The following is a 23,518-nucleotide window of genomic DNA, read 5'->3' as shown; positions in this document are numbered from 1 at the left end:
TTACCCGTTTATCCAAAAATTACCTTTTTCAAAAATTCAATCTTTCGAACTACTAAACCGATTCAGATGATCGATGTATCAAATTAAAGTCAACTAGCTGTCGAAAACACTACAATGGCAAAAAAAATTGCATAATTATTGATTGTATTTGTTTTTTATAGGGACCAAGGGCGCTTTATTTTTTAATATTTTGAAGAATTGTGAAGAATAAAAGAAATGAACGTGAAGCGAAACGGGACTGTATGAAGGTGAAGTAATATTCTCTTTATTGAGCATGAACAGAGAGTAGCACTATTTTCAGTCTGCACGAGTTTGCAGCATATTGAAAGGCGAACGGCTCATTATTGAGTTATTGAGTGTAAATTGAAGTGAAATTGTATGCCCTTGCTACGACAAATAAGATGCCAGCAGTATACGGAAAATGTTTGGGCTAGTGAGCGAGAAGTTAATTCGCGTTGATGACATTGAGCTTTCTATCACGAGTTTGGGAAGCGACAATGACTATAATGGATTTTCGGGTGGAATGAACACCATGAAGATGAAGATGAAAATTATAAATGAAAAATAAATTTCCTATTTCTAATATGTAATATCTTATATATCTAATATTTAGATCTACAGTGTTGACATCTGGTGCCGATATCCATTTAGAGAGGCATATTATTCTTTATCAGTTTCTCATGCTCGAAGGCAGTTTTTCATTCAAATTGTTCAAATTTCAAATGATCATATTTCGAATGAATATTTTTACTACTGAAGTAGTAAAAATAACTAAGTAACTATAAAGTTATTTCAAAAATTTGTATTCTAAAATGATATCCGAAGTGATAAATAGGGATTGCCCGGTTATTCCGGTTATTCGGTAATAAAAATTTCACAACCGATAAAAACCGGTAAATTACCGGTTAAAAACTTCTTTAAAATAAACCATTTTCTCGGATCTCAATAACGAAATCTCCAGAAGAGGAAACGCACGTTCAGAGTAGAGATATAAATAAACAAATAAAAACAAGTTGTATGTGATTTGCACTTCAAAAGAGCAAAACACTCAAATTTATTTATGCAACATATTTCTCGGATGATCCATGCGATAAAAACACTCCGGAGATAATCTTCTGGTCTGTGTGAATCCAGGAGATTTGTGGGTGGTTTACGAGTCACCAAACATCATGTGCTACAGTCGAGGACAAACCATGAATTTGAAGCTTTCATGATGTATGAAACACAAGAGCTTCTTCTGAAACCTAAATTCTCTGATTTTTACACCACACAATTCAGCATGGATTTGGAAGTGAATTCCAATTGAATATTCTTGCAGTGTTCCGATGTTTGGATATGTTTTACCAAATCAGATTTATCCGTAAAGGTTCATTGTGGATTCCAAACTTCTGTTTCAACAAAATGACATTATGCAATACCGCCCAAGAATTTCTTATAAAAAGCAGGTTAAATGCTAGAATATGAAAAATAAACCAGAACGCACCAATAGAATCTCAACATCAGGACATGCCCTGCCAAATCAGGACAGATGGTATCCCTAGTCCAGAGTCCAGTGATGTTGGGTATACAGTACGAAGAGCATCGAATACCATTGTCAAATGACCAATGCAGTCTGTGACGTTTGAGAGAAGACGCCGAAGTCACCATCAATTGTGTCACGACCACGAGCAGAATGATTATTGATATTCGCGAACAAATCTGCATATACGAAACGTTTTTCTGCAATCCTTTCAATCAGGGCTTCAAGCAGCTGCTTCGAAATTTCTTATGGTTGCTCCGATTGATGTTTTAGCATAAATTGCAATCCGACGCTTCATAAAGGGTAAGCAGTTCTTCCGACATAGCAGTTCAACAGCGACCAGAACTGGTTCAACCTATTCTTTTATTGTTATCAGTTCTTCATCGCTTAAGCTTATACTGTCGTAGAATCGACGCAACACTGCCAATTGTTTTCTCGATCTTTTTTTGATTCTCGTGTAATATCTGAAAGCAGCATGAAGACACATTTTATTTATGGTGTAAACATGGGAATTACCAAAACTACCGTTTATTGATTGTAAAATTATTCGGTAATGAAAAAGACCCGGTATTAACGGTAAAACCGGTTAAAAATCCCTAGTGATAGACAAGCGGATTGCATAACCAAATTCCGTAGTTCTACGTCGAAAATGCGGTCGTGTCCTAGATACAATCCTTTATATTTTTTTTTTACTACAGACAATCGATTTCACTCTGTGAGTCGCTTAGCTGTTATTTGTCGGTTAAATAATTCATACCGAAATCCAACTACGTGTCTCCATGAGTTGAGTGACCAAAACAAAACCTTCAGCCCAATTCGCACTGACGGTATTGAGCTTCGTGTGTTGCTATTGAGGACGAAAACTATAATGGATTTTCAGGTGAAGCGAGCACTTTCGTTGACTTTCAAAGTAAAATGAATGAATTGAATTGTTCTTTACTTTGTCGTATGTGTAATTGTGACCGATAATCATTTTTTTTGCTATAATGCTCTTTTTTAGTGGAACTATCAGGAAATGTGTTTTAACCATTTGCGGTCAGAATAAATTTCCCTTCAAAAGAGATCCTCTCATCTCTCCACGCTGAGAATATTTTGTTTATACCGAGTATCGTTACCTATTAGGCGTCATGCACAAACTACGTAACGCTAAAATCCGGATTTTATGAGGCTAATTCTCCAACAAGACACAGATGTCGTTGCTGTATATTCATAATCGCGAATAGAATATCATTCTTGTGCTCGGACGATTTATTTCTGTTATCCACTGTATTATTTGTGTTCGTTTTTCGTATTTCAGGTTGAATGTAATGTATCGATCAATGAGAGAATTTGTAGGCCCGATTAATGTCACCTTTTGAAACCCAGTCGTGCAACAGAAAACACCCGCCAGGCTGACGAAATCGCCAACTACCGGTCATTCCCGACTGTTGACGTGCACGAAACGATTAAAATTGATACATTTTCATTTGCTCTCTCTCTTCATTTGATCATTGTCGATGTCGTGACTATGATACAGGCTTACCTTCCCGATATTTATATATAATTTTTTCTCATGATTTCATTTTGGACACAAGACCCACCGGAAATTAGTGTCACTATTAATGATAGGGTGCACCCCGCCCACTTACCGGCTAGTCTGTCCTTGACGGCTTGGTGTGCCAGTGCGGCAGGATGCAGTGGGGGCAGCGACCAGGTCAGTGGATTGCAGGGTCCCCGCTGGGGAGGCACTCGCAGCACGTGGCCGGGTGGGTAAATCGGATAGCTGTACAGTGCTCCGGCGGCGTACTGAAGGCCCTGGGCGGTTATGTGATGGCCGTCGATCTTGTGGCTGTCGCCATCCTCCCCGAGATCTCTATCCTTGTGATTGTCCTTACCGTAGGGTTTCGACAGTAGCCTCGATATGCTGAAGGTGAGATTCTCGTTCGGGGATCGGGTGGTTTGTTCCGAGGGGGTCTGGTGATCACTGCCGGAGGGAGAGAGAAACAACACAAATCAACAAAACTGTTTTTTTTTGTAAAACCTCGGTACCAATTAGCCACTCTTTCGTACGACTTGCACCGAAGCGCCGTAATCGTAATCGTTTCCCCCAATTAAACCCCGACTAAATCTCATAAATTTGTAATGTTTATTGTTTATAATAAATTGAATTTAAAATTCCGATAGTGCCGTGATAGTGTATGTGTGGCTGGAATGGTTTCGCAGGCCATGCGATTTTGCTATGCGATCAGGGATAAAAATGCGTACTCGAAAGAACTCGAACTGGGAAGCGGCGCTGGTGAATGATTAATATTTCATGAGTAAGACTTTAAGCTTTTAGAGGTTTCATGAAAGGGTTGCCTCCCCCCTCCCCCAAAAAAAAGACCTCTACGGAAAATGGAAAGAATTTCGTGGTTAGACATGATAGAAGATGGAGCTGGAACCGTTTTGCTTGTTTGAGAAGTCTTCTCCGGCTGCTTACACCTCTGTTTAATATTTCGTTTTCTTCCTGGTGTGGGCGTCAGAGGGGCAATACATCATTTTGACGTAATTGGGTGGGTAGAAAACGGCCGTGTTAAAGGGTTGGATTAATTTGTAAAGCAATTTTTCTTTCCAAAGATGTTACCGGATTTATCGTGGTTTTATCTTTCTTCCAGAGCAGCCCTCGAGCTGCTAATTGGATTCGAGTATGTGTTTTTCATAGCGTTGATTTTGGTGGAGTTCAAGATGGTTCGGTGTTTTACATTATGTTGTGAAGCAATTTTGGGTTACTCTGATAAATGTTCATCGGAATATTACTATGTTATGGAGTTGGTGTTCGAGAATCAACCTTTTCCTTTCGTATGGAGCATATTTCAACGATTTAATTTTGATTTATTAACTGGGAAAACGATAAAAACGAAAAAAAAATTAATTTAGAGAAGCATTCGTCGTGAAATGCATGCTTGTATAATAGACTACTTCTCTTCATTAGTGTCTGTTTTGTACGTGCAACGACTATTCAGAAATCAGAAAGCGATTTGTAAAATGTGTTTAACATTTAACATTTTACTTTATTTTTTTTCAATTATTGCAGAGCTCGGTTAATTTTGTTTGAAATTCTAGAACGAGTTGAAATATTCGAATGTTTCCTGTTAACTTTATAGATCTCTATTGATATGCTAGCAACATTCAGTTTTGATAATTAACCTCGTTGAACTCTCACATTAACAGTTTTTTCAAAATATTCAAAATATTCAAAATATTCTTTTGACTGTTAATAAACTGTTCGAGATCTTATGACATACATTTTGTTCATCACTGAGGATTCTCGCTAAGTCAGGGTTCGACAAGCTATAGACCAGATACTCGTGGAATTCTGCAGATAATATTAGGTTGGGGAAAATGTAATCCATTATTTTCTCGGATGCTGGCTTTAGTGTTCAATATCTCGCGTAATATCGATCATACAATTTCATGTTTAGGCTCGATGTAAAAGTGACATTTCACACTAAAAAAGATTCTTTTGCTGTTTTTTGTTTGTTTAATTCAGTTGTGAGTTACAGGGTGTTCACAACGGAAGTCAACAAAGAGTAAATTTGGTACATTTTACACTTTTTCTGTTTTGAATGCGAAAATACAAGCCAGGCCGCTGAAATTGTGAATGGTGTGAATGGTGCCGATATTGTAATAGAAAAATACGTGAAAGTTATTTTTTTAATTTAATTTAAAAAAAAATATTATTTGAAAACAAAATTTTAGTGCAATACACTAAATTCAGATCTCTACGGTCAACAAACGGACAGTTTGAAGCTAGCGATTGACCAGAAACGTCCAGAATCGGTCAACAGAGGAGATGTTGTGTTTCATCAGGACAACGGAAGGTCACACAACTCCTGGAGCTCGATTGGGATGTTTACCACCATTTTCCCCATTGAAAAACTTTCTGAGTGATAAGAAATTGGGATCAAGAGAAGGTTATAACAATCTCTTGCTAGAGTTTTTCTTCAATAAGGACCAGGACTACTACCAGCGAAGCATTATGGAGCTACCTTTAGAATTGCAACAAATTTTCCAACAAAACGGTGCATATTTGACCCAAATCAAACAATCCGAAGCATATTAAAAAATATTTTGAATTTCACCCAAAAATAATGGATTACTTTTTCCCCAACCTAATTTATGTTGGTTGCGAACATCCTCCATTTATAGGTACAACTTGTGTTCGATTCGATAGGTACTGCTTTGACAGAAAAATTAAATTTATGTTTTGTGAGCAATTCATTTAATATTGTGTTTTTTTCTTTTAACATGCCCCTGAAGTATTATAAAATTTTCAGTTGTATGGGTTGTTCACATTGTATGTGTTAGTTAAAACATATTTTTAGGAGCTCGGCGATTTTCGTTTGTTGAATGAAATGGAAGAAAGAATTTGTATTCAACTTTGCGTAATAAGCGCAGTTTAATTTTTTTTTTTCATTTCGAAGAATAACCGTGGCGAATGAAAGTTGCTCAGGAGTCTCTTAATGAAGTCATTGATGATGCAGAGTTACGGAAAGGTGACATAACAAGTGTCGAAACATGAGTTCAAAGATATGGCGTTGGAACTATAGTTATATCGTCCCGGTGGGTCATTTTGGATCGCCAAGTTCTAAAAAGGCTCGACAAAGGCGGTTGAACGTGAAGGTTATTCTCACTGTGTTTTTCGATTTTAATGCCACGCGATCAATCAATCAACAATGAGTTGTTGGCAACACTTGTCTCAACGCAGCTCCCAATTACATCGAGATGGAAAATATAAGGTGGGAAGATTTTGAACGTGACGTCACAGATTTTGTATATGCTATGTTACTTTTCCTATACTAATTCATTTAATAGGGAAAGCATTGTTATCAAAAGTTAAAATAATCGAATAAAAATTAACTAACTAGATTTTTTTTAAATTACGGCTAGCGTTTAAAATCATAAGGGTCCAACTGATATTTCAGTAGGAACTGAAATTTGAGTATTATTGAGGTGTTCTAAACTTATTTACAAATCAATTTTAATTCTTGTCAAATGTTAAGTTTTTTTAGGGGTCTTCGTAGCCACATTGGTTGTGCGTTCGCTTACTAAGCGATCGATCGTGAGTTCAAAACTCAGGGCCCTCAATTGGTCATCTTTGTGTTGTTATAGAATAACTACGTCCACGCAACGAACATTAGCAATGGAGATCAATACACGGTCGAATGAATATCGATTCATCCATACAACTGCTCTGCTCTGCAGAAAACATCGGGCTATCAATAACACAACAATGATCAATATCAACCGTCTCCGCTGTCCGGTCTGCTGAACAATGGAAAAACAGAAAGAATACTCTTACGCCTAACTAGCTACTAGTGTGTAATTTATCATTATGTAATGGAACAGAAAAAATACTCCTACGCCTAAATGAATACTACTGTGTAATGTACAATTTATAGAATCCATAAAATATGTAACATGTACACGATTAAAACTCGGCTCTGTTACAGATAAAATGCTAATTAGCCTAAATAAATAAACAAATGGGATAAAAAAAGTGTTCCTTGACGCTAGAATTATATTATTTAAACCTTTTCTTTCATGGAAACAGCTAAAAATCTTTTTTGGGTAAACTCTAGTTCGACCAAAAACGTGAATGAACAAAGTCCGAGTCACAAAATCGTTCGTTCCTCTAACGGAGAAACATTTGATAGTGCATGGGAAAATAGTTTGCAAGTTTTTTTTTCATGTAAAATGCATTTGAAAAATAAATTTTATTGACTCCGTATGACCCAAATTGAGACGAATAGCTTTATGCTTGCGTTAAATTTTCAGACGAATGAAGTGTTCAGCACACTAATAATGAAAAAAAGTAATTACAATGGCTAACAAGAGATAAACTTCCATGAAGCTCCTCTAAAATCCAAAATTAATAGACATTAGAATACTAATTCTGATATAAGAAGAAATCAAAGAAAACATGAACCATTCTAGTTCTTTACATGTTCTGGTTTTTCCTCAAATGATGTATATTATGCGAAAAAAATATTTTTTTGTAAATATGTAATTAGTTTCTGTATATCCTTTTCAACGTTATTTGTTGTCACATTAAATTTTGTACCATTTGAGTAATTGACTGGTATGCCTGATATGTGAACATTCTATTAGGGCACCCATTTCCATTATAGGGTGGTCCGAAAAATCAATTTTCCCCCTTTTTCCAAAAAATGACTTTTTTCAAAAATTCATAACTTTTGAATCACTAAACCGGTTTAGATGATCGACATATCAAATTGGCCTGGCTTTGTTAAAAAACATTCAACTGGCAAGAAAATTGATTTTATTTTTTCCGTAATTATAGATTGTAGTCGTTTGTTATTGGCTTTAATTTGGTATGTCAATTATCTGAATCGGTTCAGTGGTTCGAAAGTTATGAATTTTTGAAAAAAGTCATTTTTGGGAAAAAGTGGAAAAAATGATTTTTCGGACCTAAAATGGAAATGGGCACCGCAATAAAAAAAAAATAAAAAAATACGGGTCTAATGTTTTGTGATAAAGAACAAAATTACCACTTTTGACGAAAATCTGAGAATCACTACATCGGTTTGGCATGGAATAACTGTATTGAGATATGTTTTGTTTAAATATGCATGGAATTGGAGATGTGCCATCCGTTCATGGGCTATTCCGAAGAATCGACTCTTTGAAGTGAGTTGACACGGAACAGCTCGCAAAAAAATACAAACAGCTCTTCAGCTCACTTTGATAATGATGCAGGAGGGAAGAGATGTAGAATTGCAGAGAGTGTGTGAGCTGTAACACTCAAATGAACTGAGCGCCTCTCGCTCTTCGTGTTATGACATCAGTTCAGTTTCATTTGATCCCCGTCTTTTCAACTGTTCTATTCGCGTTGACGGCATTGAGCTTTGTTTACTAGTTTAGGCGGCGCCAAAGATAATAATTGACTTTCAGGCAGAATGAATAGGTTTTCAAAATTAAAATTATGAATGAAAATTAACTTCTGTGTATCAAATTAGTATTCTATTTCAATGAAAAACACTTTGTTTTTGGGCGGGGAAAAAATCTCACAAGGAGATTGTTTTTGAAAATAACTTTATATTATAATGAAAAGTCTCATTAGAAATGTCGGAAATGTATAGGCAAATGGTTAAATTAGATACGAGTTTCAAGTAATATAATAACATGACGTGAAAAAATTCATTCAAATTTGAAGATTTTAAAACTTGCTTCGTAGTTTATAATCTGATAAAGATTACACTATCGAGTTTGGGACCCAAATTGAAAGTCGCCATCAGATGTCGACACTGCCAATTGAGCTGAAGAGCTGTTCATAGAGAACAGTTCTTTTAGATGAGCTGAGCTGATCTGAGCTGTTCATCATGATGAGCTGATTTGCACATTTCTACATGGAATTGATGAATAAAGGAAATACAGTAGAGCCCCAATTATCCGCGAAATAGTCGGGCTAGATCAACGCGTATAACGAAAATCGCGGATAACGTAATAAAGGGCTAAAAATGAGGTACAAACACGGAAAAAAGATAGTTTAGCATGAAAACTATGTTTTATCAATACAGAAATTGATTGAATTGAATTGATTGAACTATCCGTTTGTAAGGTCGTGTACATCAGTGATCAGGTAATGTGGAAGCCATGACAAAAACAAAAGAGCAAGACTCTATCACTCACTGACAAATTTCGGGTAGGTTTATAAACTTACTAGGGAACTCGCATTCACGGATAACCCGATCATCCACTCGCCGATAATCGAGGTTCTACTGTACATACCTACATGCATTTTTCTATGTTTTCATACATGATATAAAGCTTATAGAAAGCTGCTGTCGAAACCGAAATTCTAGAAGGTTACATATATGTGGAGACTTTTAAGGCACAGTTTACAATTTTGCTTACAATGCTTACAAAATTTTGCTCCGACAATTATTCATTTGTTATGACAAGGTCGAAAATCGGTCACGTGGTTCATAAGCTATTTTGATCAAATTTGTTGAAATCAGCATAAAAATAAGAAAAGATTTATATCTCTAAAAAATAAGTGAAGTGTTCCACAAATTTTGATATTCTAGGTAAAAAGTCTGAGCTTTCTTTTGAACTCGAAACCTCGACAACTATTTAAAATCTGGTTATGAATGTTTTGCATAAAAGTAGTCACTTAGAGTGCAGTCCAGTATATTCTTCAAATTCACATCTTTTCATTTGATGGTAGGAGATTGAACACCGGTCCAACAGTTAAAAAGTAACAAATTTTTCACAAAATTTAGTATATTCGGAAAAATATCCTCTTGGACACAACCTCCTTTTTTTAATGTATGAACTACTACATTGTTTCATTTTTAAAAGAAATTAAGAAATGTTGTTTCCTACTCAAACACAACTAAGATTTTGCTTGGGATTTTTTTATATTATTATTCATAAAATTATTTCTCCAAATCGAACATTTGTTGTGATTTCTATCTCGGTATGAAGAAAAAGGTTAAAAAATAGTAAAAAATCAAGATGTTAAGTGAAAGACTATTTAGTTTATATAATGGCGAAAGTTTACCAGTGGTCCGGAAGAGGCTTTTAGAGCTCGCGACAACCCAAAAGATATTAAATGTCCAATTAACAATACATATATCTGATTCTATTAATGCTCATAACACTTTAGAGGTATTTACCTATGAAAACAATTCGATTAGCTCGTTCAATTCTACAGAACCGCCATCAACAAAAAAGGTTCGGTAACGCTAACAAAACGTTAATTTTTAGGTATTGACGAACTATCAATCAGTAAGTGTTCGGAATCCAAATCAATTATAAGGAAAATAAAATTAACAAATATTTAAATATTTATTGGTGAATATATAAGTAGAAAGACAGTGGCCTTTGCAGGACTCGAGGAACGATTTTTCAATTGAGGACAAGCCAAGAGACGTTGCCTTAGTTCACCTAGATTAAATTATAATTGTGAACTGAAATCTATTCTCTGCGAGTTAAAGCAAACATGTAGACTCCTCAGCTTCGAGTTACACACTGCTATTACTTTAGAAATCATCATTTGATACGAATTTTATCCTAACTGGTAATTGTAATTGTCAATAGCTGTAATAAATTCAAAAGCAATCGAAAGGCTGTTTATTCCGACGTAATGAGGGTTATAAATCAGATTGTTAGATAACCTCAGCGAAAAATATATACCATTATTCAGTTTCAAATGCATTGTGATGTGGAAAAAAACAACGATGAATATTGATGTGGCTCCACTTTAAAAGTCATTGAAAATTAGCGAGTTAACTGCTTGAAGCGCTAGAGAAATAAAAGTTGAATGACACAGAAAACCGCACTTGAATTTAGGCGCGGAGTGTAGCAGTTTCTTGCTTGTGTCGCTCCGAAACGTACCTAGCAATATCCGACTCGTCGTAGCACGAGCTCCCGTTACCGTCCCCGTCCAGGTCTATATCCTCGGATCCGGCGCTGTTATATGACATCCGCGAGTGCGAATCCGAGTCCGCATCCACGTTGATCTCCTGGTCATGGTCCAGGTCCTCCTCTTCGTGCGTTGTACTCGACATTATCGCTAGCGGCGGAATTTTGGATGTTTTGGTCTGTCAAATGTTACCACCTTATTTGTCACTCACGTCACTTGTGACACTTGTGTCACTCTTAGAATCTTTTTTTTTTCTTTTTCAAACGACAACGATGATTTAATTTGAAGTATGTTTCACACAAACACACCGTATCTTAACACTTTGTTCCGTCAGAGGAAACACTCGGGTCGTCGAACCATCAAAAATTATTTAACGGAAAGCCTTCCAATGTCAAACGAAACGAACCAGAAAATTATCCATTAAAATTGCTTCTTTTATCATTACGCGCACTATTCACAACGGCAAAAATAATTAATCCTCGCAAAGAGCACCCACTATTTGCGGATGCTGGAATCTTATTATTTTTTGCACTTCACGAATTAATAACCAGCCTCAGCGAACTCACATCGGGCACTCACTAACGCGCGCGGAGGACTCTCGAATGGGTTGCGCGCGAATGACGACCGGACTGAACACTGACTGAAGGCCGTGGTGCAATTGGATTCGACGGCAGCTTCCACAGCGTCAGTTCGAAGAGTCCGGGCAGTTTCCGAGGCCACGCCCACCCCCGCAGAAGTCGTATGCCGGACCAAAGAAGTGAAGTAGTAAACAAAGCAATCAAACACACACACACACGAGGTGTAAGTGGTACTCGGCGCGGTGATTGGCCGATGCGATGGCACACATACCAGTGGCACAGACCGTTGCTGATGGTGTGCAAATAGGGGTGCATTATGTTGGCTGGGAACAGTAAAAACCGGTTCTGAAGTTGCTGCGTTGAGTTGTGTTATCCTATTTGAGTGCATGATTTGGCTCAGTAAGCAATTGTGCATGTCCTGCGTTGTTTTTCTTTGCTTTGCTTTTCATTTATTTAGGTTTCGTATGAAGAGGTATACGCATATGGTGGAAATAAATACATTTTATTGTGATTCTGGCAGCTATCGCTGCTGATCGGGCAGCTGTGTTGGTGGGCTGGGAAGTTGGCTGTTTCGGCAGTGATGAAAGTGTGTTCTTCATGTTGAAGTGTGTGAGTGTGTGTGTGGATTGGATTAACTGTTTACAATTTGATACTGAGTCGAGCGATTCGCACACAGTACGGTCTGAAAAATTGATACCTTTGAGGCGAATAGTATGGAAATGAGAGGGTGGGTGCGATAGAGCTGGGAATGTGATTTTTATTTAAGAATGTTGTAAAGTTTGGTTTAACTACGGGTAGAGAGTGAGTATTGTGATCGTATGTGGTTGTGATCGAATTCTAAGTTTTGGTTAGAGTTTCTGGTAAAATTTAATGAAATCATACCAATTCACTAAATTTATTACATTGCGTGATATATATGTGGCCTGACTTTTAGACCACAAATATATCACACATTATACAGGTCGAACTCGATTATATACGATTGTATTCGATGAAAAACATTCTTTCACGCATATGGTCGAATTTCTATAATGACAGTGGTATAGAACTATTTTTGTTTTGTTTCGGACTCTGTTTGCCTCAAACTGGCTCTGCATTAAAAACTACGCTACGTAAGGATATAGTTGTGGAACATCTAAGGAACAAACATCTAAATTAGTGGACATAAATAATATTTTAGTAATGAAAAACTTTAAAGAAAGTGGGTTTGAAAGTGTCATTAATAAATGTATTCAAAAAAATCATAATGAACTTGATTGTTTCTATCAACAAACCTTAAGCTCTCTAACCGCTCTACAACTTCTATTTTTCTTAATTTCGCTGTGATATTGTTAAAAACAATTCCTGGTGAAAATTCAAGCAACATCTTCATAAATCAAGATTTTTACTCCACCGTAATAGCCACTTAAATTTCACCTTAAGGGGGTATTCTAGTGTAGAGACACGAATTTCGGAGGTTTTTTCGAGCTCCGTAAAAATAAAACAAAGAATATTTTTTCTATCCATTATATCATTATTTTTTCATCCATCTTTTAACAATAAAACAAAAATTGAACGGAGAAAAAATATTCATAACTAGAATAGTTAAGTGCTGATGAAGTGAGAGGGTTCAAAAAAAAGTTGTGCCATGGCGTACACGATTCCAGCCCTTCTGGTTATCTGAAACCAAAAATCGAACAGATTCTGAATCAGTAAAGATGTTGCTATCGCATGAACCTCCGACAAGTCAAAAACATGTTTTTTGGCAAAATGGGGACCGTTTGGAGAACAAAATGCGGTTTAAAACATTTTTTTACGTTACCCGATTTTTTAAAAATAGTAAAATTTAAAAAAATATCATTTTTGAAGGTTCTTGCGATAGAGAGATGCCTGCCGATAGTATCCATATAATTTCGACATTAATCGGTTCAGTACAACTTGAGATATCATGTATGCCAGTTCGAAAAAACTAGTTTCTAGAAAAACGCGTTTGAAGTTTATTGTTATGGTCGTAACAGGTTAGATACCGCATCACTAAAATGGCTCTAACTCGGTAAATAATAGCATTTTCGATAAGTCCTTTCTAGGGAATATTCTTGAATGCCTAAACTACAGAAATATGAAGGATTTTTTTTAATTTTTTTTTCAAATTTCTAGACTAGAATACTCCCTTAACGTTGAAGTGTTACATTTTTTCTTTGAATAAGTCATATTTGAAATATAAAAAAATATAGTTTTTCAAACTGTATATAATCGAGCCAGTATATAATTGAGTTCGACCAGTATATACAATTTTAGACTCGATTATGTACAATTAGAAATTAACGTTTAACCTAAAGTAATTGGCTGCAATAGGTACAACGGAACAAAAATGTGATTTTTTTTGCAGATTTCACCAGAATTTTTTTTTATAGGCATACATCTTCTTCTTCTTCTTCAATGGCACTAACGTTCCTAGAGGAACTTCGCCGTCTCAACGTAGTATTACTTGCGTCATTTTTATTAGTACTTAGTTGAGATTTCTATGCCAAGTAACACGCCTTGAATGCATTCTGAGTGGCAAGCTCTAGAATACGCGTGATCACAGTGCAAGTCGGAGGAAATTTCTTTGACGAAAAATTCCCCCGACCAGAACGGGAATCGAACCCGAACACCCGGCATGTTAGTTGTGACGCTAACCACTCGGCCAAGGCAGCAGGCATACATACATAAGTTTTAAGGAGCCGAATTCTTAACTAATAACTCGTGTCACGTTGTTTGTGACCGAACTCTCCCAAAACGGCTAGACTGATTTTAATGAAAATATACACATTCAGTAGGTATGAGAATAGTTTGTAAACTATATAGCATACCGCTAGGATACCGATTACTGTATCCAATACCCTATGCAGAAAAAAATCAATTTTTCTAAATATTGTTTTTTAAATTGTTTTTCAAGTTTGGCTTCAAAATATACATACAACCTCGAATTTTCACCCTCTTACCCCCCATTCTCAACTTTTTAATCGTGATTTTAGTGTAAAACTTCATATTCATACTCAAATAATTTTATTCGTTTTTCAATCAGAATCAATTGTTCAATAACAAATGGCGCTAGGTCCACTACAACGAACTTTCATCAACATATGCGCAAGTGAACTCGACTCACCTAAAGCCAGGCGCAATGCCGACGAGCTGGAAGCCTTATGCAGAATTTTGATAATTCATTATGATCATTTACATAATGAATTATCAAAATTCTGCAAATGACACACGCTCGGATTGAAAAACGACAATCACAGAATTCTGTGGTGAATTAGTGCCCAAAGTGCCCAAAGCAGCCGGAACCGAGGAAGCAGTGCCTCTGCAGTAGTTTGGATCGGCGTCTGTAGTGGATAACGGCACCGTCAAAACGTGGTTGACGCTCAGTTGAGTACAACAATAACGTTATTCTTCTGCTATTGTGTTGTCTCCGTAGCGCGTGGCTTTTGTGTCTCCCTTAATAGGGTAACAGAGCGCATATCGGAACAACAAATTTATGTAATTATTTTTATTTTATTGAAGTTTTTTTTAATTTTTTTTTTAACAAGTGAGATAAATAAAAAAATTGTAAAGGTAATAATCGTTCGTTCTAAGAATGGAGGAGGGTGGGGGTCTAGACATGGACATTTCAGACTCCCCCTCGCTTGCTCAAGCAGGGTGTAGTAAGTCCCTTAAACGGACTCCTATGCTCGAAGATTCTTCTTCTGGGGACGAGTCAACTCACACTACCAAGCCCCCCTCCAAAAAAAAGATTGCAAACCTTTCCCCTGATTCCTCCAATACTTCCGCCCAATCATCGACATCCCCTCCCCCTTTTGATGTTACTGTCCCCACTCAAACCTTGTCCTCGAATTCCTCTCCTATTGTTTCCGCTCCCCGTGTCAGGGTTTATCCGGACGATGCGCCTGGCGCTGGTCCTTGGGTTGTTTTTTTCCGGCCCAAACCTAATGGTAAAGCCTTGAGGGTCGTACAGATTATGACAGATCTGAAAAGATACACCTCTGTTTCCGAAATTTGCAAAGTAAGACCGAACAAACTGCGAGTTGTCGTGACTAACCGAAAGGACGCGAACGATATTGTTGCTGATAAGCATTTCATCCTCGAATATCGAGTTTTTATTCCCTCCCATAAAGTAAAAATTGGGGGCGTTATATCTGAAACGGGTCTGACGTGCAAAACTATAGAAAGTATGGGAGTTGGCAGGTTCAAGAGGCTTCCTTCGATGGAAGTCAAAACCTTGGAATGTCGCCAACTTGGAAAAGTTACCCAGGAAGGAGAAGAAAAGAAATTTACACCGTACGACTCGTTTCGAGTCACTTTTGCTGGTGCCGCCCTCCCTGACTACGTTATGGTGGACAAATTGAGGCTGCCGGTGCGACTCTTTGTGCCAAAGCCCATGACTTGCAACAAATGCAAGTCAGTTGGTCATACAGCAGCTTATTGCGCCAACAAGGAGCGCTGTGCCACTTGCGGAGAGCAACATGAGGGGAAATCCTGCAGTGCGACTGAGCATAAGTCTCCATATTGCGGGGGATCCCCACACGTGCTCTCATCTTGTGAAAATTACAAGAGTCGCTGGGATAAACAAAAGCGCTCTTTGAAGGAACGCTCGAAACGCACTTTCGCGGATATTTTAAAGGCCGCTTCTCCACTGGCTCAACAACAACAACCATTACCAACAAACAATGTCTTTGCTTCACTGCCAGTCGACGAATTGGAAGCGGATACAGCTAACGAGGGCACACCGTTTATTTTCAAAGGGAATTCCCGGCGCAAAAATGTGTCCACTCCCAAAGTTCAACGACAAGTCCCATCGGTGGTACCCCATGTTAGCTTGCCTAAAATATCGAGTGCAGCGGACAAGCCAAATCAGGTTCCTCCTGGCTTCCGTGGGAATAGTTCACCTTCGAACGACCCAGCACTCGAGGGGACATCAAAAACCCCAACTGTCCCTTTTTCTGCGTCCAGCTCAACTTCCCAATCGGGATTTATAAAGTTGACTGACCTTGTGGATCAAATCTTCACGTGTTTTAATGTTTCCGATTCCATCAGAACCATTGTCATCTCAATGCTTCCAGTACTGAAGACAATTTTGCAACAATTGATGCAAACATGGTCCCTCCTTGCAATGATCATCTCTCTTGATGTCTAATTTAAATAGAGAGGTCGGAGATATCTCTGTTTTACAGTGGAATTGTCGTAGTCTTATCCCTAAATTGGATACATTCAAATTTCTAATTCATAAACTCAATTGTGATTTTTTTTGCTCTATCCGAAACCTGGCTCTCTTCTCAAAATGATCTCTCTTTCCACGATTTTAATATAATACGCTTGGACCGTGATGACAGATACGGAGGGGTGCTATTGGGGATCAATAAGTGCCACTCATTTTTTCGAATTGACCTTCCACCTATTGGAGGGATCGAAGCTGTTGCTTGTCATGCAAACATCAGAGGCAAAGACCTCTGTATTGTCAGCTTGTATTGGCCTCCGAGAGCTACAGTTAGCCGCAAGCAACTTATTGACATGTGCTCACTCCTTCCTGAGCCACGATTGATCTTGGGAGACTTGGGAGACGAACTCTCATGGAACTGCCTGGGGGGAACAGTACGACGACAATCGTTCATTGTTGATATATGACCTTTGTAATAGCTTCAATATGACCGTTTTGAACACTGGGGAAACAACACGTGTACCTAAACCTCCTGCTAACCCAAGTGCTCTTGACCTCTCGCTTTGCTCGAATTCACTATCGTTAGATTGCAAGTGGAATGTAATCCAGGATCCCAACGGTAGTGATCACTTGCCAATCAAAATTTCCATCACCATTGGGTCGAATTCTTCTGAATCTATAAACATGGCATATGACCTCACAAGACACATTGACTGGAAAAAATATGCGGACGTGATTGCTCTAGCCATCAATTCCAGAGATGGTTTACCACCATTGGAGGAGTATAACTTCCTTTCTCGTTTGATCCATGACAGCGCGATTCGCGCTCAAACGAAACCCATCCCAGGTTCCTCCATTCGCCGAAGGCCTCCAAATCCATGGTGGGATAGCCAATGTTCAAAGCTTTATGTAGAAAAATCGAATGCATTTAAAGCTTTTCGGAAACGAGGAACTGAGTTTTCGATGGTAGAATTCTCTCTTGCTCTCCTTTCTTGTAACAATTCGGCTCCAGGATCGGATAGAATTAAGTTCAACTTGTTGAAAAACCTCCCCGATGTGGCCAAACATCGCTTGTTGAATTTATTCAATATGTTTCTGGAGCAGAATGTTGTTCCGGATGATTGGAGACAAGTACGAGTTATAGCTATTCAAAAACCCGCGTCCGACTTCAATTTGTACCGCCCAGTATTCAGTATTCTTGGACATAAAGGGGGCCTTCGATTCTGTTTCAATAGAGGTTTTGTCGGACAAATTACACTCTCGGGGTCTGCCGCCTCTATTGAATAATATGTTATATAACTTGCTTTGTGAGAAACATTTGAACTTTTCTCACGGAGATTCGGCAGTAAGTCGGGTCTCTTACATGGGCCTCCCCCAGGGCTCATGTTTAAGCCCCCTTTTGTACAACTTCTATGTAAGCGACATCGACAATTGCCTTACACAAAATTGCAGTCTAAGACAACTTGCAGATGATGGAGTGGTGTCTGTCGTAGGACCAAACGAATCCGACCTGCAAAGACCCTTACAAGATACTTTGAACAATTTTTCAACCTGGGCCATTGGGCTAGGGATCGAATTCTCCACGGAGAAAACAGAGATGGTGGTTTTTTTCTAGGAAGCATAGACCAGCAAAACCAAAGCTTCAACTTTTGGGTAAACCGATCACTCATGCTATGTCATTCAAGTATCTTGGGGTCTGGTTCGACTCCAAATGTACTTGGGGGGTCCATATTAGGTATCTGAGTAAAAAATGTCAACAAAGAATAAACTTTCTCCGTACAATTACCGTCACCTGGTGGGGAGCCCATCCCGAAGATCTTATAATGTTGTATCGAACAACTATTCTCTCAGTGATGGAGTATGGCAGTTTCTGTTTTCAATCAGCTGCCAAAACACACCTCATTAAACTCGAGCGAATTTAGTATCTTTATCTCCGTATAGCGTTGGGATGTATGCCCTCAACGCATACCATGAGTCTCGAGGTTTTGGCAGGCCTACTCCCACTAAAAAATCGCTTCAATTTATTATCTCTTCGGTTCTTCATCCGGTGTAAGGTCATTAACCCATTGGTGATCGGAAATTTTGAGCAGCTGATCGAGTTAAATTTTCACTCCGGATTCATGAGTTCATATAATGAATTCATCTCCATGCAGGTTGATCCTTCTTCGTATATTCCCAACCGTGTTTGTTTCCCTGACTACATCAATTCCTCTGTGCAATTTGATCTGTCCATGAAGCATGATATCCATGGATATACAGATTACCAACGATCGAGGATCGCTCCAACGATCTTTGATGAAAAGTATGGGGGTATCAATTGTGATAATATGTACTTTACTGATGGGTTCACTATAAATGAGTCCACAGGATTTGGAGTGTTCAACGAATTTTTTAGCACCTCACACAGTCTTCAGAATCCTTGCTCAGTGTATATTGCTGAATTGGCAGCAATTCATTGGGCGTTGGACAGCGTCGCCTTACGACCTGTTGAACACTATTACATTGTAACGGATAGTCTTAGCTCTGTCGAAGCTATCCGTTCAGTGAGGCCGGAAAAGCATTCGCCGTACTTCCTTGAGAGAATACGAGAAATTTTGAGTGCTTTATCCAGACGCTGTTATGTCATTACCTTTATCTGGGTCCCTTCACATTGCTCCATTCCGGGTAATGAGAGGGCTGACTCATTAGCAAAGGTAGGTGCAATTGAAGGCGATATTTATCAGCGTCAAATCGCCTTCAATGAATTTTATTCTTTAGTCCGCAAAAATACCATCGCTAACTGGCAACGAAAGTGGAATGAAGATGAATTGGGCCGGTGGTTTCACTCGATTATCCCTAAGGTTAGCCTCAAACCGTGGTTCAAAAGTCTGGACTTGAGTCGGGACTTTATTCGCACCTTCTCCCGACTCATGTCCAATCACTGTTCGTTAGATGCGCTACTCTTTCGTTTCAATCTTGCCAGCAACAATCTCTGCGTCTGTGGTCAAGGTTATTAGACATCGAGCATATTGTTTGGTCGTGCGAGGTGTATCTTGTCGCCAGATCGAATTTAGAAAACTCCCTTTCGGGCCCGAGGAAGACAGCCCAATGTGCCGGTGAGAGATGTGTTGGCTCGGTTAGACCTTGATTACATGACCCAAATATATGTTTTCCTTAAAACTATCGATCTTCGTGTGTGATTGTCCCTATGTCTTCATACCCTCCTTTTCATCCATTGCGAGCGATTGCCCCCCTTGGTATAAACAATAAAATAAGTTGAAATGTAAATATACTATAGATATACGAATAGATTTAAGAATTGAGTGTGACCATCAACATTGTAACAATTCCCTTATATCCCATCCCCTTCATGAAAGAATATGTCACCCTTCTAAACTCGAGTAAACCGCGAGTAATCGGTTTTCCACCTTACTAACCATAGTGTTAGGAAAATTGTATATGTATATTTTTAAAAAATACATTTAAGAATTCGGCTCCTTTAAACTAATGTAACTGAGCCTGTAAAAATAAACGATTTATAAAAAAAAAAAAAATCACAGAATTGCCATCAATTCTGAAAAAAAAAATCCTGGAGAGCACGTGGCAGAGAGATGTTCTGAAGGAACAAGAAAGAACAACTTCAAACAACGAGATCCCGCCACATATGCCACTTGTTGAAGAAGACGAAACAAACAAAAGAGTGCGATCGATGGATTTTTATGTGTATCGTACGATGATTTGATGTGGTCAGGACAATTTAATTCTACGATGTCGCGATTATCCTTGCGATTCATGGTCGAAATGTACACGAAGGTAGAGAGCGAACGACTGCGATTCTTACGACACACGCGGCTTGAGGAAAAATGTATCCACTTGCGAGGTGCTATCAGGAGCAAAGCCGACACAACCTCTGATGTTGCCAGGCTAAAATATAATCTGTCATAGTGATGTGTCCAAACAAAAAATAAAGCCTTTAATTAACTTAATCACAATATTACATGGTTGAATGGCTTTTTTTTATAAATTGAGTGGGTTACATGATACTTAAATTTTAGTTTGGCCAATCGTCAAAATACGCCCAGCGCAAATCGAGCAAAGTACACTATCTTTCCTCGGAAATTGCCGATCCTTCTACATATCAACAATTCACCCTTATTCTGAAGTCCGATCGAGTTAAAATGGTGAATAGCTCATGCGGGGATCTGAATTGCTTATCGACTTGCATGGCAGATAGAAAATGTCCAATATGTTTTCCTCAAAATTTTATCAACGTTACGATCTCAAATGTAGGCAGGTATCCAATATTTCAGCGAAGAAATACTGATAATGGCTGAAATACTGGTAATGTGGTTGTGTTTAAAATGGTTTATCTAAAGCGTTACATAACCGTTTTTTGATATCTCATTTTTTTACTTTTTAGGAGCTTCTAAACAGATTTTAGCTTGTTGAAGAAGGGCCAGTTAGGCTCTTCCCGAAGCCGAAATAGAGATAAAGTTCAATAACTATGTCATTGTTGGAATTTGAACATGTGGTTAGATTTTTTTTCATCAAATATGATACTCTATCGATTTAACAAATATATCCTCTACCTTCTGAAAGAATTCGGATTTTTTATTTAAGAAAGGTAGTCTGATTTTAAGGGTATGTTAAATTAAATTCTTCTTGCATATTCAAAAAACAAAAAATATATGTTTTATATTTTTTTCGATTCGATTATATAAAGTGAAAAGAATTTGGAAGCTATATCTAATCGAGTCCGCTCTGCATCGTCAATCAATAACAAAATACCTTTTTGAGAATTTTAATTTTAATAAATGCAATAATCGCAGTTAGCTGCGATTATTGTTAAAATAACATTAACATAAACATTATTATGGCCGTCTACATGAGTGCCGTACTGCACTCAAAAATTATTCCGCTGGGGCCATGAGTGCAGCACTGCACACGTAAATTCTTCCAAAGTTTCAAACGTATGCGCTACACTACATGTTTTACGTTAAAACTAATGTGTTAATGGTTTTCTACTGGCCTCTACTATGTAGTAGGACACTTCGATATCATAGTACGGCATCACTGCTTGTATTATTCTATCAATTACAATTTATCACTGCCCGAAATACTCCGATAAGTATTTATGTCTGGATTGTTTTAATAGTTCGAAAAAAACAAATTGTTTTATAAAGATTTTTATCGATATTTTACTCACACGATAGTTTTTACCCTTATATGACAGATGGGGATGAAATTTTATGCTAGATGGGTTCAATCATTGCAATCATTGGGCCCTCCAGGTTTTTACGAACATTTTGACCAAAACAACATCCGTCAAAGCCGTTAAAGTTTTAAATTCTCACCACAAGCCCTACGTCAACAATACGATCGTCTGGCATAACTTTTTTCAAAATAATAAACTAGGTTTCATCTTTTTAAAACTTCAAGAAACTGTGTTACCAATCGATGCTTAGAATTTAAAGCTGCTTAGAGATCCGATATCCGGCCAAACTGTTATCCGTTTCATCACTAGTTTCAACCACATTCCACACATGTCTTCTTGCGGAGCACATTCTTTGTAGGAATACACTCTTTTTTCGACGAGCTGTTCTTCACTTGGGAGAACAATAATGCAGTAAACTCTCGCGAATGACGTTTTTTCAACACACAATTCGACTTTTTCAATGCGATAGAAATACTCCAAACAAATGAACTGCATTATGTTCTGAAGCTGGAGTACACGCCTTTCAAACACATGTGTTACCAACAGGGTTGTCAACTATAATTTTTGAAAATCAGGAAGAATGAAAATAAAAAGCAGGACGAAATCAGGATAGCTCATATTGGGTTACCCGGGAGGAGCGTAACGATTTTTTGGGAAAACAAAAGCATAATTTTTACAGATAGACATACATTTAAACAATTTAATGTGCACAGTTTTGTTCCACAATCTTTCGTCATCTTTGACGGAGCTCAAAAATTCTATTCTTCCAGAACAATTTCGTCGTCGAAAACAATTTAAGGTGTTTTTGTACTGTCCATAGAGTTGTAGAATATTACATATTCTCATATGGCTTTTAAATCATATAAACTTATATGTTTTACACATAAAATCTGCTCAATAAAAATCTGATTCTGGAGTGAGATAGAAAAGATCTCGCAACATTACCCTCAATATTTATTCATTCAATTTACGTTGGAGTGGAATAAACGCTAATCTGATCTGATAGAGCATCTTTCCTTTAAGCCAACTTCAAGCTTTAAGAAATGTCATCACTGTACGAATCACAAGAGCGAAACGGAGAGCTATATCTATAATAGCTATATCTATTACTAATAATTTTTATTTTGATAAAGTGAAAAGTAAAAAATCAGGAAAAATCAGGATCATTTCAGAAAAATCAGGAAAAATTTAGCGTTTTGTACCAGAAATTGTGCACGAAATCGCAGCCCAATTCCTGGCAAATCGAATGGCTTCGTTGATATCATTCTCGGTTACCACAACCGCAGGCATTGCTCCAAGTCCGTTACCATATTCCTCTTCCTCCGCCAGCCACATCCTGTTACTTCAGTGTTGAATAGGGTTCTACCATAAATTTAACCAAAACTGGTTCACTTCGTCAATCTCAGGAAGACCACCAGAATGTCTCAACCTTTTTGGTAGAGCTCTCAACAGTTGTACATGGATGTTGAGGATCTCAATGATGTGGTTCTCATTATGATCAGAGAGCTCTACCGGCTTAACAGTTTCAGCAACTCCACGACTCAACTTTCGCGATGAACTTCCCCTCTTTTACCGCGCTGGTCGACTGATTTTTACTCGGAGCGTTTGACTACGACCTTCCATGCGTACGCGTTCATGTCTATCG

At 37.9% G+C, this 23,518-nt stretch overlaps 1 protein-coding gene across 1 annotated transcript in view; it reads right to left on the bottom strand.

The window, feature by feature from the left end:
* LOC129761794 (T-cell leukemia homeobox protein 3) overlaps nucleotides 1-11,561 on the bottom strand; it is a 49,839-nt gene extending 38,278 nt beyond the window's left edge. Inside the window, exons 1-2 of the mRNA XM_055759567.1 lie at nucleotides 10,901-11,561; nucleotides 3,148-3,482 (exon numbers count right to left, since the gene is read on the bottom strand). Coding sequence (XP_055615542.1) covers nucleotides 3,148-3,482; nucleotides 10,901-11,073 — 508 coding nt within the window. The 5' untranslated portion in view covers nucleotides 11,074-11,561. The remainder of the gene's footprint in view (nucleotides 1-3,147; nucleotides 3,483-10,900) is intronic.
* Between the last annotated feature and the right edge of the window lie 11,957 nt (nucleotides 11,562-23,518).

This window comes from Toxorhynchites rutilus, chromosome 1 (genome assembly GCF_029784135.1).
Source record: "Toxorhynchites rutilus septentrionalis strain SRP chromosome 1, ASM2978413v1, whole genome shotgun sequence".
NCBI classification, from domain to species: Eukaryota; Metazoa; Arthropoda; class Insecta; order Diptera; family Culicidae; genus Toxorhynchites; species Toxorhynchites rutilus.
Note: the sequence above shows the minus strand (reverse complement) of the source record. Positions and strands in the feature narration are given on the sequence as shown.